The sequence below is a fragment of the Plasmopara halstedii genome, assembly GCF_900000015.1.
Source record: "Plasmopara halstedii genome assembly, contig: Scaffold_2386, whole genome shotgun sequence".
NCBI lineage: Eukaryota > Oomycota > Peronosporomycetes > Peronosporales > Peronosporaceae > Plasmopara > Plasmopara halstedii.
This window is the reverse complement of record NW_020189293.1, coordinates 1,959,937-1,980,768: the sequence shown is the minus strand read 5'-3', so window position 1 is coordinate 1,980,768 and position 20,832 is coordinate 1,959,937. Positions and strand designations below refer to the sequence as shown.

Sequence of the window (20,832 nt, the reverse complement as noted above, 5' to 3'; positions counted from 1 at the left end):
TGGTCACACCATGCCCATCTGGTGTGACACACACACCTGTTACCAGGGTATGTGTAACTTCGTTACACTCTTAGCACTCCACCCGGATTTAGTGCTACAAGAACTGGCCATTTCCAAAGAGCTTGCGCTCTTTATTCCAAGCCCTGCAGCGAGGCTGCCGTAGTTCTTTCTTGGTTAAGGTCGGTGACCCTCGTTCTACACTTAGAACCAGTATGAGTGTAGCGGATCGCAATTCGCTTATTTCAAGAGTAATTACAATCTTAACCCAAGGCTAATTGATTCTCGTTTGAAACGTAAGCTGTATTTCTCGGTTTTATTTGCGGCAAAGCCGCCTATATCTATAGATTTAAGCAAAACCTAATTAAATGTATAACTACTGGCAGTCCAGCCACGTACTGACTTCATGTTCAAGTGTATCCACACCGTTGTGTGGTCACACCATCATATGTGACCCGACCCACACACTTCTACCAGGGAACGCGAACCCCGTCACGTAAAGAGTCTGCGTAAGCAAGCGCACAATAGTCGGGATCGCACACATTACTTAGGAGAAGCCGAGGTTATCCAATGTCGATACACATCTTGTTCGTTTTGCTGTATCAAGTGTGGCACTAAATTTATTACACTCTATGATCAATGTATGGGATTTAAAACCTCACAATGAACATGTATTTGTTTTTTGACTTGCGGCAAGCTATGCGGATATGGAGTCCTATTCTCTTAAATGTTAAAACTCAAGTAATTATAGCTCACAGGGTGGAAATAGTCTGGTTTTAAATTTAAAATTGTATATCGTATTTAAAAAACGGGTTTTATGACATAAATCCACCCCATAAGTTTTTTTGGCAGGTCTACAATCCGAACCGGTCAATCGAACCGTCCAAGCAGCGACCAACCAATCCCCCAGCTGATGCGGAAGCATTTAGTTCGGTTCTTTTAGTCTTTCGGAAGCAAAACATCAACATGTCATCCACTGGAATTGCTGTGGGTTTGAACAAGGGGTTTCCTGTAAACAAGAAGCAGGTGGCTCCTCGCCCCGCTTCCCGCAAGGGCGTAAGTGCGTTATAGATTTGAGTGCCTGCATTTTGGCAGCCCTTTGCGGCTGAAAGATACTAATTGTTTCAAAATGTAATAATTTCCACAGCGCGCCGGCAAGAAGACGAAACTCGTGCGTGATATTGTACGTGAAGTGGTCGGATTGATGCCATACGAAAAACGTATTCTCGACATGATCAAGAGCGGTGGTTCATCTGCAGAGAAACGTATTTACAAGTTTTCTAAGAAACGCGTACGTTGTCAGCCACTCTAGTAGTGTTTCTGTAACAGAAATGGCAGTTTTATCGAGTATTATGTTTACTGACAGTATGTTATGCCTTCAAAATATTGATTGCGCAGCTTGGCACGCACCGCCGTGCTCTACAGAAGCGTGAAGAAATGAAAGCTTACTACGCTGCTCTTCGTGCCAAGGCCGCTCACCACGCTTAAGAACTACGAACCGACACATTATCTAGAATGCGAAGACATAGATCATGATTGGTCAGTGGGTCGAAAACGGGCACGACTACATTCGAAAGTGGGGTGATGCTCATTTGTCGTGTGTTTCTGCGAGTATTGCAGTGTGTGTTGACCGTTTATTCGGGTTGCTTTGTCTCCGTCGCTTCATTATTCGAAAATAAAGGATCGCCAATCACTGATTCGAGTAAGTGGCACTTTTGTCACCGATGTGTATACATTTCTGTGTTCTTGTCGTATTTCACTTTGGCAAGGTAGGAAGTGCGTGGTACTTCATATAGGTCTGAACCTTTGTAGAAGGTTCCAGCAGCATAGTGGAATATAGTACGATGAAATTGCAGTAACCCATCGTGCCAGGAATAGGTCCTAACGGTTCGTAGGAACTTTGCCGCTGTCTGCCACTTCTTCTCCCTGCTTCCATAACGGCAGTTTTTAATTTACGTATTGCTTCAACTCCTTGTAGAATTAAAAATAGACATAAGAAACACAGGTTTAGCAGGCCCGAACAGAAAAAACCAACAATCTTGAAACAAGAGGAATCTTCGCGTCGATAGGTTACGTGTGCAACTGATCGCTGTGACAAATAAACAGGATTGCGGCAAACGTCGAGTTGTTGCGACACGGTCTTCACTGCAAAGGATTTTAAAGTTACTGTAAAAAAACTTTGGTCCGACGGGTCGCTTGACGAGCAGCCACGAAATTACGCACTGTTGGCTTGATTCCGTCATATGGGGGTCGAGGTCACGGAACACAAACGCCAAATGCTGCTGCACTCGATTGCAGATTTGGCACGCTCCAGATTAAACATGAATGCAGGCAACACTTTACGTGCAACATCGACGTCTGCTCTTGAGACGATTACTGGAGGTGACGCTGCTGTCCTTTCTGCTAGCTCATCAATGTTGCCAATGTCACGTACCGTGCAAAGTAGCGCAACAGAGATACCCGAGGAATTGGCATTGCTGCAAAATGCTTGTTTAAGAATATCTCAGTCATCTCCGCGCCTTGTTGGCACTTCAGTAGTCGAAACAGAAGTCGAAGCTGAACAAGTTGAAGAAAAATGTGATAAAAACAGCCGTTTTCCTAGCAGGATTGAGCATGCGTCATCACGATGTACAACAACTGCCTCAGAGGCTTCGAATGATCATACAAGTGACGAGTCAATTATGTACGCATTAGCACTGCTTCGCAAATTCCATCAGCTTGCATGCGACAGTGAGCATGGCGAGGCTGCGGTGCAACGTGTAGAGCTTGACCAGATTTTGTATGGTTTTTCACGTGCACTTGAAACCGTGACCTCAACATGGGATGAACGAAGTGTTGAAAACACAATGCAGAAGTTGTTTGATACTCACTCGAACGTGTTCGACGAAAGCATGCAACATTTTTTCATTCAAAACTTCTTGCATGAATCGGAAAGTGTAAAAACCTTTCGTGGTGCGCTGCGTCGGACGAGCATGTTGCGACGCTGTCTGCTAGCAATGTATCAGTCGGATCATCTAGATGGTGAAAACGGTAGCAACAGCGGTGATAAAGAGACTGTTGCGCAACGGTGGAGCATAGCAGTAGCACGTGTTATGAAGCAAAAAGAAGAGCAGCGGCGTCGTTGTTCTCTCGAGGTTTGCCCCGAAATCACAAATCCATCCGTTGTTCTTGCTGTGCAGAGCGAAATCGCCAAAATTGATACTTGGAATTTTGATGTCTTTGCGGTACGCTGTTGATGACTTCCGCGCACATCTATGGACTAGTAGTGATAGTTTTTTATTTTAAACGCAGATTGCGACAGCAGTTCCTGGTCAACCATTGTGCATCATTGCAAATGCGCTATTAGAGCAGTACGAAATTTGTTGTCATTTTCGAACAACTAAAACGTGCGTTCAATCGTTTTTACGACAGTACGTTCTGTAGCCGATACTTCATGACTTGTTGCTAGTTTTCTCACTCTCATCTATGCAGTGTCGAGCGCAGGTACCATGCACACCCGTATCACAATTGTACTGTCGTAAATGTACACGCAGACGCTAGTATTGTTGCAGCTAAAAAACCGTTTTGTTCGCATGTGCAGCCGAACACGCTGCTGACGTGACACAAACTTTACACCACTTTCTGTCTGTCGGAAACTTCGGCAGCTTATTTACCGACCGCATCAAGTGCACGGCTCTTTTGGCAGCAATCATACACGACGTTGTAGGTATTGCTGAATGAATCGTTGTTGATAAAATTTGACCCGTTTGTGTCCTCTTTAGGGTCATACAAGCTATAGCAATAACTTCCACATTACAGTAAACGACGACTTGGCTGTCCAATATGTGTATCGTTCACCTCTAGAGCACATGCATTGTGCATTGGCCTTTCAGTTACTAAAGGAACCACAATGCAATATCCTTCAAGGTCTCACAAAGGTCGAACAGCACGAGGTGAGACGTTGAGAATGTCATTTACCTTCTTAGACATGGTTGACCTTTGTATCGTGGAAAAATTCAGGTTCGCAGTTTGATCACTGACATGGTCCTAGCTACGGACAATAGCGTACATTCCGCGTTTTTAGGCAAACTTGATATTCTCGTGCGAAGGTAATGTCTGTATGTTAAACGCAAATCGTAGTACGCAATTGCTCAAAGTTTCTTATGGCACTGCAGAGCAACAGAAGAAGGTTGGAAAGTTGCTGATCCGGATGATGATCGTCTGGTCTTGCAAATGATTCTGCACGCTGCGGATGTATCCAATCCGTCTAAGTCGCTGCGCATATATCTCAATTGGACGGAGCGGATTAAGGAAGAATTTTACCAGCAGGGCGACAAAGAACGCGAGCTGCTGCTTCCCGTAAGCATAGGCTACGATCGAGAGCAGCCAATTCCACTCGAAAAGATGCAGGCGGGCTTTATCATTGGCATAGTAAGGCCACTCTTTTTAACTCTGAGCCACCTGCCTTGTGCACGCCTAAACCATTGCGTGGAGCAGCTGGACGCCAATCTTATGTATTGGCAGGATGAAATAAATCGCAACAAGCCACAAGTATCGCTTCTTAAACCTGCAATCTCTATGAACAAAGACGTAGACGCAGGCACTTCTCTACTCGTTGCTGTTGACAGCGCGTAGAGGCCAGCGTAGCAAAATGTGATACAGTAGTTAGCTCATACGTGCGTTTTGACCAATCATTTATAAGGAAAATATCCTCCTCACGTTTGAGACCCCCACTATATTAAATAAGAAAATAACTTCTTGTATCATGTTAAGCCTCGTGAAAAGAGTTGCGCCCACTCATGTTCGTCGTACTCCCGCGCAGTGTCGCCTGATGGGCCATGGGCCGGCTCCTGTTGAAGGTAGTCTAGAGGCCAAAGTCCGCCACTACTTGCCGAAGGACTACCATGTACGCACATGAAGTATGTGATGTTAGATGTAATTTAATGATGTTTTTGTCAGATTGTATTGGCCACGCTTGGAGCCTACACGACTCTTATTATGCTATTCAAGCTTAAGCCTTCCAAGAAGAAAGAGGAAGAAATCGTCATTCGTACGGCTTGTAACCTACTATGTGTGCTTTACTGGTTCTAATCATTGTGTTATATGACTATGGCATGCACAGCATCAAATTTAAGCTCGACGTCGGCATCTATTCCGTCGCTCTTCGATGATGAATTTGACGAGTGGTCAAAGTTGCCGGGCAATTTAGACAAATGGGAAAAGAGTCTGGAGACCCTTGGCAACTAAATTGCTTTTTGCTACCGCATGGGTGGTCAAATGGAGAAAAGCGTTGTCAGCTGTTGATAGCTTAAAATGCTGAGCAAATTGTGAGATTTCTGATATGGTAATCCAGTGATTGCTTTGATTCGAATTGGGCAACAAAAGCTTTATAAAATGGTATATAGTCGCGTATTCTTCTTAAATTACATCGCAACTGTAGCAACACAAATTCAGAATTCAAATTCATAGGCCAAGATCAATTAGTCTCCGATCGAGCCAAATTCCGGGGATCCATCACCACGCAGTCGCTCACAAAGCATTGGCTCGTAATGGTCTCCACCACGGTCACTTCCAGTCAATCGCATGAGCAGAAACCAAGGTGCGTGACCTTTGGAGTGGCAAATCTTAGTCCTGTTTAGTCCTTCTTCGCCGCGCGGTCGGTGCGGAAGAAAAAACATCTTACCACATCCAACGAGGACTACAAAGACATCACGCTGGTACGCAGTCGCCAGTGCCTCAAGTACAAAGTCATCGCCCCATGCCACACGGGAATTGTCAGGATCATTGTCAACTGATATTAATCCGTGGCTGCTATAGTTCAGGCCAATAAGAAAGTGGGTGTTTTCTCCTCGTCCCACCATCATGTAGTCGCAGTAAGACTGAGCATCTACAACCGGCTGTGCATTTTCGGTATATACAGCTTCTGCAGCTTTACCCCACGAATACCCACGCTTTTGAAGCTCTGCACACTTGTCTAGTAGTCTCTTCTTCTCGCTCCGACGAGCCACAAACCGTCGTGTTTGAACTGAACTGACGCCCCAGCCACCCTTCAAACTTGGAAAGTAAAGATTCTGAACGGCCCTGTCAATCTTCTGCTGCTCTTCAGGCGTGCTTGCATTATAGTGAGCTAGAAAAAACTTAGTAGCCACATGACGAATTCCTTCAGGCGACAATGGTTCACACTCCTCAGTGTACAATAAGAGCTGTTCCATTGATAAAAACAGGCAGTCGCCAAATGGCAGCACGGGTGCCAGATACTTGACGCTGTAAGCAGTATCATGTGGCTCGTACGACACACCATCTTCCTCCAAAACGCGCAGGCAGTCACGGCTACTCGAGTCGATATTTGACACACGTTGCCAGCCCATGCAAACAGTCACTGGACGGTCTACCACAGTAGGTCTGGCAGTCATGACAAATCGCTCTGCCGTAGGTCGTCTTGGCGTCAATAGCGATTGCTTTGGTCGGGCCTATCACCATTATGATCGTATTAACAGTCAGTTCTGTCATTTGTATATATTGTTACTCACCATCTGCTGGTACTGGGAATACGCCAACAGACGCGAGTCTAGCGCGTGTTGTGCGTCCATAATGGCATCGCTGTAGCCATCGTGAATAGTAATCTGAGTCGAAGCATCAAGAGCTGGTAGAAAAGGCATAGCCACAGGCATCTGATCAAGCTCCACCGATTCCGCGTCGTCATCGTCTTCAACTTCCGAGTCGCCAAACGTTGCACTCCCGTTTGAAGAAGAGGTAGCCGATGCGACTGGAAGGGGAGACGCATCCGTATCTTGCAACACATGGAAGCCACTCGAATCACTGAGTTTCTTTGACAATATGAAAACATACTCCTTCTCCTCCTTCTCCTCCTTCACGTCCTGCATGCTGGCTTCTTCGGTTTGCTTCTCCAAAAAGTTTGCTTTTGCTGTTTTTCAGAATTAAAATATAAATTAGCTTTTACCTCTCATAAGCAGACCAATTAAGTAGCAAAACCTGTTTTACCTGATAAATCCTATCAGCAACCACTATTAAATTTATTTCTTGTAAATATCCAAAAGTACCGAAGTATCGGTATTCAGAACAGTTTCGTGGCACGGTTTATTAAAAAATAAAAATAGCAGCACGCATATATTCACAATGCGCTGGCGATACATTCTCGGGAGCGCTCCAACTGGGCGTCGAAGAAGAGATGACAGCCACCGTGAGGTTGCTGGTGTTGAGCGTCCAGGATCATGGCGGCGTCTCCGAAAAAAACTACGATGGCCATGAATTCGGCCATGGTTCAAATAAAGCAACAGGGCGTCGCGCTTGTGGTCTCCCATCTAGGAGCCCGCGCACGAAAATGGTCACTTGCGTGCAGTGAAAGAGGCGTACCCAAGACAAGTGCTCAGATGTATCAGATGCATTTGAAGACGCCAAGGGAAGCGAAAACTAGCAGGTTATGCCTAAAAGTTAAGCACGCTTCTTACCGCAATGGCACGAGACACTCATTCGGAGGCGAAAAATTGACATTTTCATAGGGTCTCCGAACTAGTGTGACTAGTGTACACCCAATATATATACCAATAAAGCGGAAGGTCACTTTGAATACGGCTTGAAACTTCCGTGCCATGAAGGCCGAATTGGCACTGGATTTAAACAGCCTTGAGAGCACAAAAGACCTCGGCCATGCTGAGGAGGACGGAAGGATCTTTCACCGGCTGAGCAGCCTCACGGTTTTCGCAGATGTGGTTGTATAAACATTTTTGCTTACCCCTTCTCTCTTAGCCGAGGGTGTAACGGGATTACACGTACCCTGGTATGAAGGGGTGGATTGCACACGATGGTGCAACCACACAATGGTGTGGCTACACATTAACAAAAAGCCACTATGTGGCTAGACTACCAGTACTTATGCATTTTGATCAGGATTTACTTTTAATCAGGATTTACTTTTAATCAGGAAAACGTATTGTTTTAGATGTTCACGGCTTTGCCGCAAATTAAACAGAGAAACTCATTTTGAATGGAAGAGTATATTTGTCTTGGGTAAAGGTGTTAGGTACTCTTGGTGTAAACGGATAAATTCCACTACACTCGCACTGGTTCTAAGTATAGACCGAAGGTCACCGACTATAGCTTAGCTTTCTCTAAGCGAAAGAGCCATGGCAGCCCCGCTGCACTTGATAGCACTTGTAGTCGATCTACACCTGAGTCGTTACAACTGATCCTCTGTGAGGAAGGAGAAATTCTCCTCTTGCCCCCAGGGCATGCAGGACGGGCTTAAAAAGCTAAGGTCCCTGCTTGGCCTTGATGGCGTGCAATTCCTTGATTCGCAAGGATCTGGAGCGAAACGCGCGCGCCTAGAGGCATTTTTAAGCCTCGAAAATGCTATGCTAGAGCACCTAGAGCAAAGATATCGGCGACGATAGCGTCCATGACGCCACCGTCGACGACAGATGACTCTCACCGACCCAGACCGCTCATGGTGTGCGTTAAGACATTTAAGGGTAACGATGGAGAGTGAAAAAGACCGAGATGGCAATGGCATCCGTCATGATCCAGAACGAGAACAGCGCTTGGCGCTAGCTATCTACAAGCTCGGTGGTCGGGCGCGAGAATGGACACTGACGTGCGGATCTTGGTTGAAAAGGCGTTTCCCTCCTGGACGAAGCCGAAGCTGCAGTTTTTACGGGTGATCTCACCGTCAAACCAAGCATATCGCATGTGATCGCGTTTTTTTGCCGCCCGACAGGGAAAGAAGGAGTTGGAGGTCTGTCCAAGAGTTGCGTCCTCTCATTGCCTGGGCAGCAGCAGATCCTTTCCCCTAGGTGGTCACAGTGACCGTCTTTCTGGAGAGCCTCCGCACTGGCGTGGCCAGAATGGAAGTCTTCCGTGTGCATCCGTCTTCTTTTGAAGAAGCGGTGAATGTGGCATTCAATGCCGAATTGAACTCCATGTCGGCACGACTTGGCTAAAATACACACCCTTATAGCTAGTCGAGCGGGCGTGAGCCAATGTATCTCAACTATGGTGAGAAAGAGTGAGAAGAGCGCAGCGTTCAAACACTCGACGGTGTTTTTTCTGTGGAGACACCCGTCACCGTCAGACCGGTTGACTTCTGCGCAAGGCGCCTTAAGGTTCATCGAGCCGACGTCCCGCTTCTCACAAGACTGGTTTGTCGCGGGAAAACGAGCAGACCCAGTAGGCGCAGGGTGCCCTACTGAGGAAGAATTGAGTTCTGTTGAGCCTCAAAGAGGTGAGGTCAGCAGGACCCAGCCCCGAAGAGCTCCGTGCTTTTGAACACGGAACATGTATGCAAGCCGGGCTTGCTGGTCTTTAAAGCGACCGTGAAGGGCTTTGGGAAGCCATGGAAGATCTTGATCGATTCCAGGGTGTCGGGTTGTTATGCTCGATGCTCCACGATCGAACTGTATGCTGAGGCGCAGCAAGCGCGGTTGAGTTATACGTTCCTTTTTGCTTGGCAATAGGGAGTTGCGTCACGGTGCCGAGGGTCCCTGTGAAGCTTGGTGTTAAGTTTTTTTACTTCGAAAGCGTGAAAAGCTGTTTAGCCTTAGACTTGGATTCAAGGTATGATCTCATCCTTGGTATGGCATGGTTGGAGCATTATGAGCCATGGATCGATTGGAGGTCGAAGACCTTGGTCGCTACGCGCATGTCTCCTGGCAGAGCTTTAGTGACTCATGAACCCACCTCTGCTATAAAGCAGAAGCGCTATTGGCGCTAACAGTGGACCGGGACGGTCAATGTGCTGGACATCGGAGTATCCGAGTTGTCGAACACCGAAGGTGTATCGGGCAGGAGTTCCGAGCATGGCTTCCGGGCTGAACGTGGAGTAATACGTGACCCACTGAGAAATGTAACGAAACAGTTTCTGCATATTAAGAGTGGCATGGTCGGCCAAAGGCCGAGACATCCAGGGTGAGGGCCCCACATGAATTGGCACGCAACCCACTGAGCACTGCTCAAGTATCAAAGCAGTTGCTGCATGCCAAGTGTGGCAAGGTACAAGGCATCGAGGGCGAGGACCCAGTGATGTGCGTGGAGTGGCACGTGATGCAATGAGCGCTGCTCACATTTCGAAGCAGTTGCTGCATGCCAAAGGTTGACATAGTCGGACGAGATCCGAGGCATCTTGGGCAACGCTCTTCAGATGCGCGTGAAGTGGCACGTTATCCACTAAACGAAGACTGCGGAAATAACAGCGCTTCATTGGATGTTGCTGTTAGCATCAAGGCTCCGATGGAACACAGGACGAAGCTGAGTGCGTGTTTCCACTGGTCTCGAAAAGAAGTAGAATCTCTATTGAGAAGAGACGGCGAGCCGTACGTTATCTGCAAAATGCAGGGCGTCAACCCTGACCCAGGGTGTGTATACCGTAGACGATACACAGCTACGATAGTAGACGATAGACAACTATACACCCTCGTCAACGTTAGGACGGGTGAGGAAGACGGTAATGTCACCCTTGTGACATTCCCGCGGTGAATGCTCTTCTTGAGCTGGACGAGATCTCCTTCGAGAATTCGGCTGTGCCTTGAAGGCAGGTAAATTAGCCGAGGTGATCATTATACGAACAAGGAGTTTAACTCGTCGTCGCTACTGGATGAAGCTGTCTTGGAGGCCAACAAGAAAGTGTGTAACGCACAAAGTGGATCTTCGATCCCGAAGAATTCCTCGGATCCGCACTTTTCGTTGGAAAAGAAATATTGAGTCGTCGTCTCTATAGACTAACCGTCGGTCCTACCTCTGAATCGAGGTGTGCGTCATGAGATCGACCGGGTTCCGGTAATCAAATACTGCGTAAGACACCAAAAGCCCCTGCCGTGTGACGTCATTTACGCCTTCTTCCGTGCGAAGCACGACGCAGGAATGGTGCTTGAGAGCAAGTTTCCCCATTCGACATCCACGTTTTGTATCTGGAAGCCGAAAGGCAAATGGCGTATTGTTCACGCTAACAATAAGCTAGACGCTTTCACTGTTTCGGCACAGACGCCGATTCCTGGAGGGAATGTTCTCCAGAACAATGTGATGGCTATACAAAAGTACAGTGCACTCGACTTGGTCGATGGGTATTATTAATTGCTCGTGAGAGCGAGTGAAAACCTACTGACAAGCGGTAAGTACTCCGAGCGGGATGCCCTAGGAGTGGCTGGTGATACCCCAAGGGCTGTCAAATGCACCAGCAACATTCAATTGTCCTGTGACGCAGCTGTTCCGGCCCAACCAGGCGTATGAGAAGACATACTTCGACGACATCGTCGTCCACAGTCGTGCGAGGCACGGGAGACCATATGAAGAGAACAACATCGTCTATTTTAGAGCGGTGTTCGAGTGCATGCACACGAATCCGCTGTATGCAAATGCAGAGAAGTGCGTCTTCGGCGCTGAAGAAATCCCTTTTCTAGGGTGCTTCATTGGGAAGCGTGGCCTTCGAGCGGATCTCGACTAGGTCAATGTCATAGTGCCTGGCCGGTTCCAAAGAATCAAAAGGACTTGCGCAAGTGGCTTAGCCTCGCCGACTTTTTGTACAGTATAGCGCAAATTATACGGAAATGGCACGTCCATTGTCGAATCTCCTTAGAAAGGATGTGGAATGGTGTTGGGACGCCGATCATCGGGAGGCTTTTGACAGGGTCAAAGACAGACTACTTCATGCACCAATACTAACGTTACCAGACCCCGATCGTCTTATTCGTGTCATCTGTGACGCTTCGGACTATACCCCTGGCTGAGCACTGCTGCAAGCAGATGCCAAGGGGCGTGATGTATTATCGCGTTCAAATCTCGCTAACTTTAAAGCTGCGGAGAGGAACTACCCAGTCCACGACAAGGAATTACTTGTGAAGAAGTATGCACTTGTCAAATTCAGGATGCACTTGCTCGGCTCAAAGCCGTTTGTGATATCAATCGGCAAAATGTTTTTTGGAAATTCTTTGTTAGACAAAATACATGCGGCGGTGTCGAAGATGCCTCGTATTCTGTCGGTAACGTACCGACAGATCATACGTCACTAGGAAATGCGACTCAGTCGCCTCACCTTTCGCAGAGGATGGCCAGGTGGCTCTCCTTCTTTGCCGAATATAACTTCGAGGTGAAGCACCAGCCAGAAAGCAGAATGTTTTGGCGGATGCGATATCACGCAGACCGGATTATGAGCTTGCTCATGTCACGAGGGTGACGTCGTTAGTGACGGATTTGATCTGCGCCTCATACGCGGGTGATGATATGTGCGTAGCGCTTGTACAGGGTCTCGGGAGCAAGGAGTTTGATAACTCGGACAAGATGCTGTCGGCGCGATTGCGCGCACGGTAACACGGATATTCGTTAAATAACGGGTTGCTGTATTAAAGCGCCGATTTGACGGATACGCCACGAATTGTAGTTCGTCACGATGAGGATATGAATTACCGTATCCTCTAAGAGGCCCATGACACTCCACTCAGTGGTCATATCGGTCGTGAGAAGACGTACAGCTCTGCGAGTTCCCACTACTGATGGCTCAAGCTATACAATGGACGAGCACATATGTGCGCACATGGTAGACGTGTCAAAGCGTGACACCCTCTACGAATGCGGCGGTGTCGCGGGCCGGTTTACCGGTACCCTCGGGGTGTTGGCAGTCTATGAGTATGGACTTTGTGTTTGGCCTGCCGAAGGGACTCGGCAGACCGTTCGAGCAAGATGGCTCAACTTGCGGCAGTGCCAGACACCATCGACGGTGTGGGTACAGCGACGTCGTTTTGCGGATCGAGTCTTTCGACAACATGGACTTCAGGAGTCAATTGTCTCTGACAGGGACCCACGCTAAAATGAGAAGTTTTGGACGACAATCTTCAGGGTGCTATACACCAAGTTGACAATGTCAACAGCAGACCATTTGCAGACCGATGGTCAAACTGAGCGCGTCAATCGCGTAGTTGAAGACGTCCTTCGTAGTGTCTACGCTGAGACGCTTAAGCGCTGGAGCGCTGTGCTGCCACTTGTGGATTTCGCTCCGAACAATGAAGTGCATACGCCTACCTGCTACACGCTATTCTACGTGAACGGTGGCTTGACTAAGCCGTACTGAGTGAACGCACAGGCACTTTGCCACCCAGAAGCTGGACCAGCAACTGGTTTTGAGCACTGAGCGCAAGAAATTTCGTTTTTGACTCCACCAGGCGCTCCATCGTCGCACGAAGTGCAGTATTCGTCTGCTCAACGGCTAGGAGCCGCTCCAACAGAGCGCGAGAATTCTCGACGTGATTTAGTCGGTACACAAAGTGCTCCAGGCTCTTGGGGTCTTCCGCACAGTGGTCGGCGATCTCAGAAAACGCACGGTAGAGTGGTGATGACGACGGACTTTGTTCTCCAGGGCTCGAAGAGCATCGCGAGTCACCGGACGGCGATCGACCAAGTCGTCATCTTCCGCAGTCGTCTCTACCCGAATTGAACGGTGGCGTCCGCTATCACGTGGAACGCCTTGTGGGTCGTCGTCGACAGGGTCAACCCCAATAGCTTGTGAAATGGAGGGGATACCAAAACTCCGAGAGCTCGTGGGAGTTTGAGGTGCCACTTCGGCAGGACTACCAAGACGTCGTGGACGCTTATGTTCAGAAAAATCATAATGCTCCGCATCGTCGTACACCCCGCGCTTTATGGAGATAGCAGGAAAAAACGAAGGGCCATGAGCTGAGCTCGAGCTATTGCCCTGAGCTGTTGTCACCGTAGACGTATCCGTGTGAGAAACCACAGCGCTCGCGGGAGCGTGATGTAGTATTCCATACTTCGCAGTGCGACAATAAGTAGGAAGTTGGCGTTGCGCCTTGATTTTGGCAAACTCAAATCAGGTTGGCGTTCTACGCCAACTCGTCCACTTCCCTGTGGCTCCGCTGTAAGTCAGACAGCGTGGAAAGTTTCCGCTGCTGCTGCACCCACCGCTTTCATAAGCTCTTCATCAGGAATAGCCCTCATTGCGGAGACAGGAACACCCCCATATAAGCGCAAAGTCTGTCGTGGTATCTATCCATTGAGATTGCTTGATGTACCAAGAAGTGAGCTCGGAGAGCTTTACGTTCGTCAAGCTCAGCTTGCGTAGTGGCCGGGGACTGACTACGTAGACGCTCAACGATCGTCTTTTGCTCCAGTAGCGGGATCCGCCGAGCTGAAGCCGATTTCCACTCAAAGGTCTAGGACCGATCGTGGACGCGATTGCATAGCCGCCCTAAGGGCAGCCTCTAGATGCTGCGTCTGTGCCTCGTTGAGGCGATTGGGAATGATACCACTTCCCCCGGAAGTCGAGAGGTTGGGAAACGGACGCGGTGTTCGCAAAGTTTCGGCAGTGCTCACGTCGCGCCGTTGGCGCACCTCGCCCTCTCTTCTTCCCACCCAGGGAAAGGAGTATTCGACTTGTAGTTGACTCCCTCCGAATTTTTGACGAGAAAATCAGCCGCCCGGTTGCCGAGGGTTTGGGCTGTGCTTCCCTTGAAGCCGCAGACGCACTGTTTGGAGTTGCACCGCGAGCAGGAGACGAAGAAAAGCTCTGCCCGCGGGTGCTTTCGAAACCCAGCGAGTCTGGGTGTTTTTTGTGTCATAGACACAAGGCTCATCAACCAGAGAAAGCATTAAGACGGTCCTAGGGACGTATGGTGTCTGAGACACGCGAGCCTCGTACGGGACGACAGTTAAATGTCATTTGTGGGTAATTACAATATTGACGGGGAGAGTGTAATGGGGTGACAGGTAATCTGGTATGAAAGGGTGGGTCACTCAAGATGATGTGACCGTACAAGGATGTAGATTATACAAGTCATTCTAATCACACAATGGTGTGGCTACACCGTAACAAGAAGACACTACGTGGCGGGACTGCCAGTAGTTATGCATATTACTTAGGATTTGTTATTTAGTTTGGGAAACCTAAGGTTTTGAATATAGGCGGTTCTGCCGCAAATAAAGCAGATAAATATAGTTTCAATTGTGAACGCAAGAGTACATCTGCCTTGATTAAGGCTTTAGATATAGCGGATTGCAATCCGCTATACTCGTACTGGTTCTAGTATAGAACGAATGTGGGTGACTTTAAGTAAGCTGAACTTACAATTTGACCAAGATCGTAAACAACATTGGTATTTGCGGGATGATTAGTCCAATACCCTTTACTAATATTCCAAGAGAAAAGGATCGGCAAGAGGTGTACCAAAACACCCAGCAAAAGCGGCACTAGCCCTTTCCTTGAGTGTAGGGGTTAAAATTATTCCTCTAAGCAAAGAGCTAAGCAACCCCGCTGCAAGTACAGTCGTTGCTAGCTAAGCCCATATCTAACTTGTCAAAGAGCATCATTAGGACTGAGATACTGGTCATGAACTTTGGCCTTCACTTTGATTGAGCACATTTCTTGCTCACATAGCTACCAGTAATTTTTTTCTTTTCTGCGCCCGATATAATTTTGGCGTACAGTGAGGTCGCTCACATAGTCTTAAGCACATGACGTAGTAGTTTAGAGTGAAAAAGAACCAACCGAAAGCCGGTAAATTATCTTTTGAACGTATAAATAAAAAAACAATCGTAATCAGAAAGTCAATGGCGTCAAGGCGTTGGATATAATACCACAACATGCCGTTTATGATCTTTGTCGCTGAGGACGGGATGTCAACCAGCATTTAAATTTGATTGCATCATCTCGCAGTTTTGCGCACTATACATATTATACTCGGACATTTACTCGGTGGCATGTCTAATCAAGGAATTGGGGTCTATGTCGGAACGAAGACACTACCAAATCTATGTAAAGCGTGAGCTAGCCACCTAATTTTGACGAACAGAGAAAGTAGGCAATGAGTGATCATCACACCATATCTACCTTCGCCTTCCCAGCGACGAATAATCTATTTAATTGTATCGATCAAAATGAATCACTGTGAGGCAGTATTTTGCGCCTGGCACAGGGCCATCCGCGGACTAATTTCCCTTAAAACCACATCTGCCACCTTCATATGCGCATCTCGCGTTGCTTGGGGTACTTCTCAATAATATGCTTACTAATAACCGGGATGTAGTAAGTCTCCGGAAGTGGTTCTCAACCAAAACTAGTATCTTGCCACCCGTTGCACGACCACAACATTAAGCATATTTGACATCTGCCCTTGCCTTCAACTTAATTGCACAAAATATAATATGACGCCCCGTAACGCTTCCAAAGCTGTCATGACATTGAAGCAACTCCGTGCAAACTGAGACTTTACTAGTTGTCCGTTATCTGGGTTGGCATTCTGTCAAACACCCTTCGATTTGATGCACCCCGTTAGTAGCCACAAGTAAAATCAGCTCTTTCTATTTTGTGGATATACTGCAATTCGCACGGTGTGACGTTGCAACGCTCACACAGAGAGTCACTACCAATCTCCAATCATTCGTAGTCTCAGCAAGGTGCTGTGACATTTCTTTGCACATGACAGTGTGGATTAACTTGAACGTACATGAAAAGCCTTCTGCTGTTACAGTTATCATCTGTGTGACTTGCCTCGGCACGCCATTGCCAGCGATTACTTTTTCACCCGCAGGAAGGAAGTGTAACTTACATTTTCCCGAGCAGCTAATAACTACGTAATCATTCTGAATTTGCGACAAATTCCGGAAGCTTTTTGATATACCAAGACAGATCTTATGCTTGCAAAACTATGCCAATCGCTCGCATTGGAACTAAAACAAGTAATAGATCCCATGTTGTCACTACTGTGTTTTTGCGCCTTGGCGGTAAAATGGGTGCATGCACATGAGGCCATATGTCGAAACGTGCGGTGCGGCTGGCATCAATCACCTTTTCAAGATGCTTTTTGTGAGCTATAGCATATACTGGAGCAGGACGTACTAACGATCTTACGCAGTTTCGGTCTGTCAATGTCTTCTTAAGTCACAGCTATGTCCATAATGATCTCACATCTACCAGAATCGACTACACTGTCGGCTTTCTTTCGCTCACGACAAAAGCACACGTAAATTTTTGCAAATCTCATGAGTCTATAATCGATGCGCGAAGTCATATTCTCTCCACCCCTATGAATATTTTTCTACTGTGCGTTACTCTACGTGCCCCAAATGTAAAATCGGTATCTCTCTGATAGCGCACCTCGCCCCTGCCGGAAAAATTTATTTCTTTGGATTGTGAAAGCTACCAGCAACACCTGAAAGTCTTAGTTTTGGCACGATACGCCTACTTTCCCCCAGCCCATGAGCCGACAAGACACGAAATATGAATTACAAATTACCGCAGTCAGAGCGACAGGTATCTCACGATAAGCTATCATCAGCGCTAGACCAACAGCTCAATAATAGCGCAATGGGCACGGCTTACGCAATCAGGTACGTTTCCATTCCGGCGTACGTTCAAACAACGCTATTGTCCTTCAAATTTGTATGGAGCAGAAGAGCACTGAGATTAGTACTGAGGTGTTTTAGTGTGCTCTTTTACCGTGGAGAAGTAACTTAACCTTGTACTAGTAAGAATTATCACATTTATAATAATCTAAGAGGAGAAGTAGGATAAGTGGGCTGCTAGCCTCACGCAAAACTTATGGGTGAAATCATTTTATATCAATAATTTGATTTTTGCAGCTTGGATTTTTTTTTAAATCTTATTACTCATTTACGTAAACACTACAAGTTACTTGTGGGGGGTGAGCGTATCTTTATTCTACGTCTATAGACAGTCTTGCTTCCCGACCTCTCTACGTGTACTCAACGAGCCCTGATTTTCTCATGTGCGAAATGATACCAAAATTTGCGATACTTGATCGCAAATTGATAGCGTTTGCGGACGGCCTCTTAAAAAAACCACTAAGTTCAGTCGAGCCCAAGTCAAGATCACAAGGGAAAAAAGCCTGGAAACAATTACCGCTCGCCTGAAGGCTTTCCCCAGCTGTGAGAATTTACTGGTTAGTCCTATTAAAAAAGTTGCAGACAGTAGTATCAACAGCTCCAACATTGCTCTAGGAGCGGAAGTATTTCTGGCAAGCGTTACAACATGTAAGGAAAATCTCTTCCACACACAAGAGATCGAGATGGCCTTAGACTATGCTAGAAGTAGAGCAGCTCCCCTTCCAGCTAGCAATCTCCAGATTAGGAAGCCCTGCGATAGAATGGGCACTAATATGTGGTATGCGCAAGCTTTGAAGTACCCAAGCGACTAGTCTCGCTACTCTTTGAACCGCCAAACCAGATTTACCGCTGCGGCTTTAGCCATGAATCACTCGTTTAGAGATGAAAGGTTGTTGGATTATATCCACGGGATGAAAACTCTTGTAGCCGTAATTTTATAATCGTTCGCAGCTTCTGCTCTTCATCAAGGTGCAGCTGTACCGAGACCTTTCGTGTAAACCTACCTCTTCTGAAAGGTCGGTTTACATTGCATGAACACGAAATGCAACTTGCGATCTAAAAGTGTCGGCTAGAACGCAAGAGAAAAACTATCGTAGCGCAAGTGGCGAAAAATATCAGCTCATCTGAGTGACCTCTTGACCGCCAAACATTGTCTTAGCGGCAAGCTACATCTGCGGGGACCTTAAAAATGTTCACCGGTGTGTGCCTTTCTTTTTGATGAGGTGGTATCTAGTGTCAAGTTTCCACGCAGAACCGGTAGACAATCCTAGGTGCGGGCTGGCCTACTGGGATAGAAGTACATTTTCTTCTTCCACCCTAACCTAACAGTGAGCGATGCCTTATTGGCCACCAAGAGCAACCAAACAGGCTAATTGAAGCCTTAAAAACCCGTGATGGATAGACCTCGCTAAGCAACGTGCGACATCTGTAATTCTGCAAATAATCTAAGGATTTGATACGGACAGTCAATTTGTGCATTTTGTGATGAAAGAATTTGACTGGTACCTGAGTTCACTTAAACCCCAAGTAGAAATTTGAGACTCAATATCGAACATGAATGCAGCACTACTGCGGAAAAAGCTGTTCTGAACTAGCGATACAGAAAGTCATTCGGAATGGCGCTTAGCATGGAGAAAGTACACTCGGCGTGATTATAAGCGATAAAGGAGTTCGAAAATATAGCTATTCACTACAGTCACACCTCTATATGTGGACATTAAACTGTGCGGCCAGACGATCATGTTCCACATATAAACCGTTCACATTGGGAGGGTAACAAAATTATCTGATTCAAGGTAATGAGATACTGGGGTTCTAGTCATGCGCTCGATGCAGTCTTTCTCGAGAATCTCTGCCACTTTTGCTAGAGCTCGTGTTTCCTTCGTCGCAGTTGGGATGACGAGCAACAAATTCTGCAAGCTTTGACACATCAAGCTATAGCCGCTGATTGTTGTATCGGGGCTTCAGCCATCAAGTCGTTGCCACTATCCTGATCCGCATCAAGCCCAATCCTTTCGATCACATCCTGGGCGCCCATTCAACTGGCTCTGCTGAGTCTGCGTCAATGTACGCATCGACACCGTCAGTAACATACATATCCTTCATCAGCCCAGCGAGATCCTCTTCCACGCTCGCATCCGACACGAGACCATAATCGTTCTTCTGCCTCAGACGAGCCATTGTCGACGCGTCGACAATGTTGCACGGCAACCAGCAGTTGCGCAGTACTTGAGCGGGCACTTCCTCCCAAGTGGCGATTGCAAACTGCACAACCTCTGACACATTCAGCTTCCGATTGACGCCAGCATGCATGGCATCAAGCAGACAACGAACGAGCTTGCGTCGATATCGAGCTTTGAATGAGCAAATGATTCCGAGAACAGAGACAGTAGTTAGTAGGCAGAAAAAATGTCATACCGTTTTGCTTACCTACATCCAATGGCTGGATCAGTGATGTCATGTTGGGTGGTAGAAACTGTACCGTCACATTCCGACATACATAGTTGACTGTGTGGCTGAACGCAATATCCAGGAGTAGAAGAACTTAGCGACCTTTTTTTGCATTTTAAGGTCGAAATGCTGAAGCCAAGTGGCAAACGTGATTTGATTTGCCACGTGGTCGGATTATGGAAATATTGGAATCGCATTGCTGAAATCTTGACTTGTCGGAACACTCGTGGCTGCTAGGTCCCGAGGCAATCGGTGCGCGTCTAAAGGCGTTTTCAAGTTACGGAAACGCGCTGCTAGAGCACCTGCAGCAGAAGGTGTCTGCATTATTCGCGTCTGTGACGCCACCGTCAGTGACGGATGATTTTCCCCGTCCTTAGCCGCTCATGGTAAGCGTTAAGGACTTTGAGGGGAAGGGAGCAGCAGCGCGTAGCGCTAGCCATCTCAAAGCTCGGTGGGCGAGCGCGAGAATGGGCACTGACGTGCGGCACTTCGGGCGGAGCTCAAATTACAGCTCTCACGAGTGTTCTCGCCGCCTAATTAGGCAAATCGCGTGCGATCGCGTTTCCTATCCGCCCGTCAGGGCAACAAGGAATTGGTGGACTTTGTCCAAGAGATGCGCACTCTCGTTACCGGGATGGCAGCAGATCCCCTTTCGGAGGCGGTCACGGTGACCGTATTCATAGAAGGCCTCCGCACTGGCGTGGCCATAATGGAAGTCTTCCGTGTGCATTCATCTTCATTTGAAGAGGCGGTGAATGTGGCATTGAATGCCGAATCCAAATTCAGGTCGGCACGACTTGGTTGGAATGCACATTCCAACAGTTCGTCGATCGGGCCTGTGCCCATGGATCTAGGCGATGCTGAGGATGAGGGAGCAGAGCTCCGAGCTACCGGGCAGCACACAAACACGCGACGGTGTTATTCTGTGGAGACAACCGTCACCTTCGGAGCAGTTGCTCACTGCGCAAGGTTCTTCGAACCATCACCCCAATGCCTACCAGTCTGGTTCGTCGCGGGGAAACGACATCACCCAGTAGGCGCGGAACA

The 20,832-nt window shown here is 47.5% G+C and overlaps 5 protein-coding genes across 5 annotated transcripts; 3 read left to right on the top strand and 2 right to left on the bottom strand.

Annotated features, from left to right (window-relative positions):
- Nucleotides 1-696: 696 nt before the first annotated feature.
- PHALS_03868 (60s ribosomal protein) lies at nt 697-1,485 on the top strand (the record flags this gene model as incomplete). The annotated part of the gene is made up of 4 exons (XM_024718163.1): nt 697-738; nt 850-1,053; nt 1,145-1,288; nt 1,396-1,485. The coding sequence occupies 4 exons, from the start codon at nt 697-699 to the stop codon at nt 1,483-1,485; spliced, it is 480 nt and encodes a 159-aa protein (XP_024583589.1).
- A 755-nt stretch (nt 1,486-2,240) lies between these two features.
- On the top strand, nt 2,241-4,611 carry PHALS_03867 (Cyclic nucleotide phosphodiesterase; the record flags this gene model as incomplete). The annotated part of the gene is made up of 7 exons (XM_024718162.1): nt 2,241-3,221; nt 3,289-3,407; nt 3,469-3,506; nt 3,578-3,699; nt 3,759-3,929; nt 3,997-4,085; nt 4,152-4,611. The coding sequence occupies 7 exons, from the start codon at nt 2,241-2,243 to the stop codon at nt 4,609-4,611; spliced, it is 1,980 nt and encodes a 659-aa protein (XP_024583588.1).
- A 130-nt stretch (nt 4,612-4,741) lies between these two features.
- On the top strand, nt 4,742-5,223 carry PHALS_03866 (conserved hypothetical protein; the record flags this gene model as incomplete). The annotated part of the gene is made up of 3 exons (XM_024718161.1): nt 4,742-4,882; nt 4,936-5,026; nt 5,099-5,223. The coding sequence occupies 3 exons, from the start codon at nt 4,742-4,744 to the stop codon at nt 5,221-5,223; spliced, it is 357 nt and encodes a 118-aa protein (XP_024583587.1).
- A 233-nt stretch (nt 5,224-5,456) lies between these two features.
- Nucleotides 5,457-6,860, bottom strand: PHALS_03865 (uncharacterized protein; the record flags this gene model as incomplete). Its single annotated transcript, XM_024718160.1, has 2 exons — nt 5,457-6,446; nt 6,507-6,860. The coding sequence occupies 2 exons, from the start codon at nt 6,858-6,860 to the stop codon at nt 5,457-5,459; spliced, it is 1,344 nt and encodes a 447-aa protein (XP_024583586.1).
- A 12,493-nt stretch (nt 6,861-19,353) lies between these two features.
- PHALS_03864 (DDE superfamily endonuclease, CENP-B-like) lies at nt 19,354-19,795 on the bottom strand (the record flags this gene model as incomplete). Its single annotated transcript, XM_024718159.1, has 2 exons — nt 19,354-19,688; nt 19,753-19,795. The coding sequence occupies 2 exons, from the start codon at nt 19,793-19,795 to the stop codon at nt 19,354-19,356; spliced, it is 378 nt and encodes a 125-aa protein (XP_024583585.1).
- Nucleotides 19,796-20,832: the final 1,037 nt, after the last annotated feature.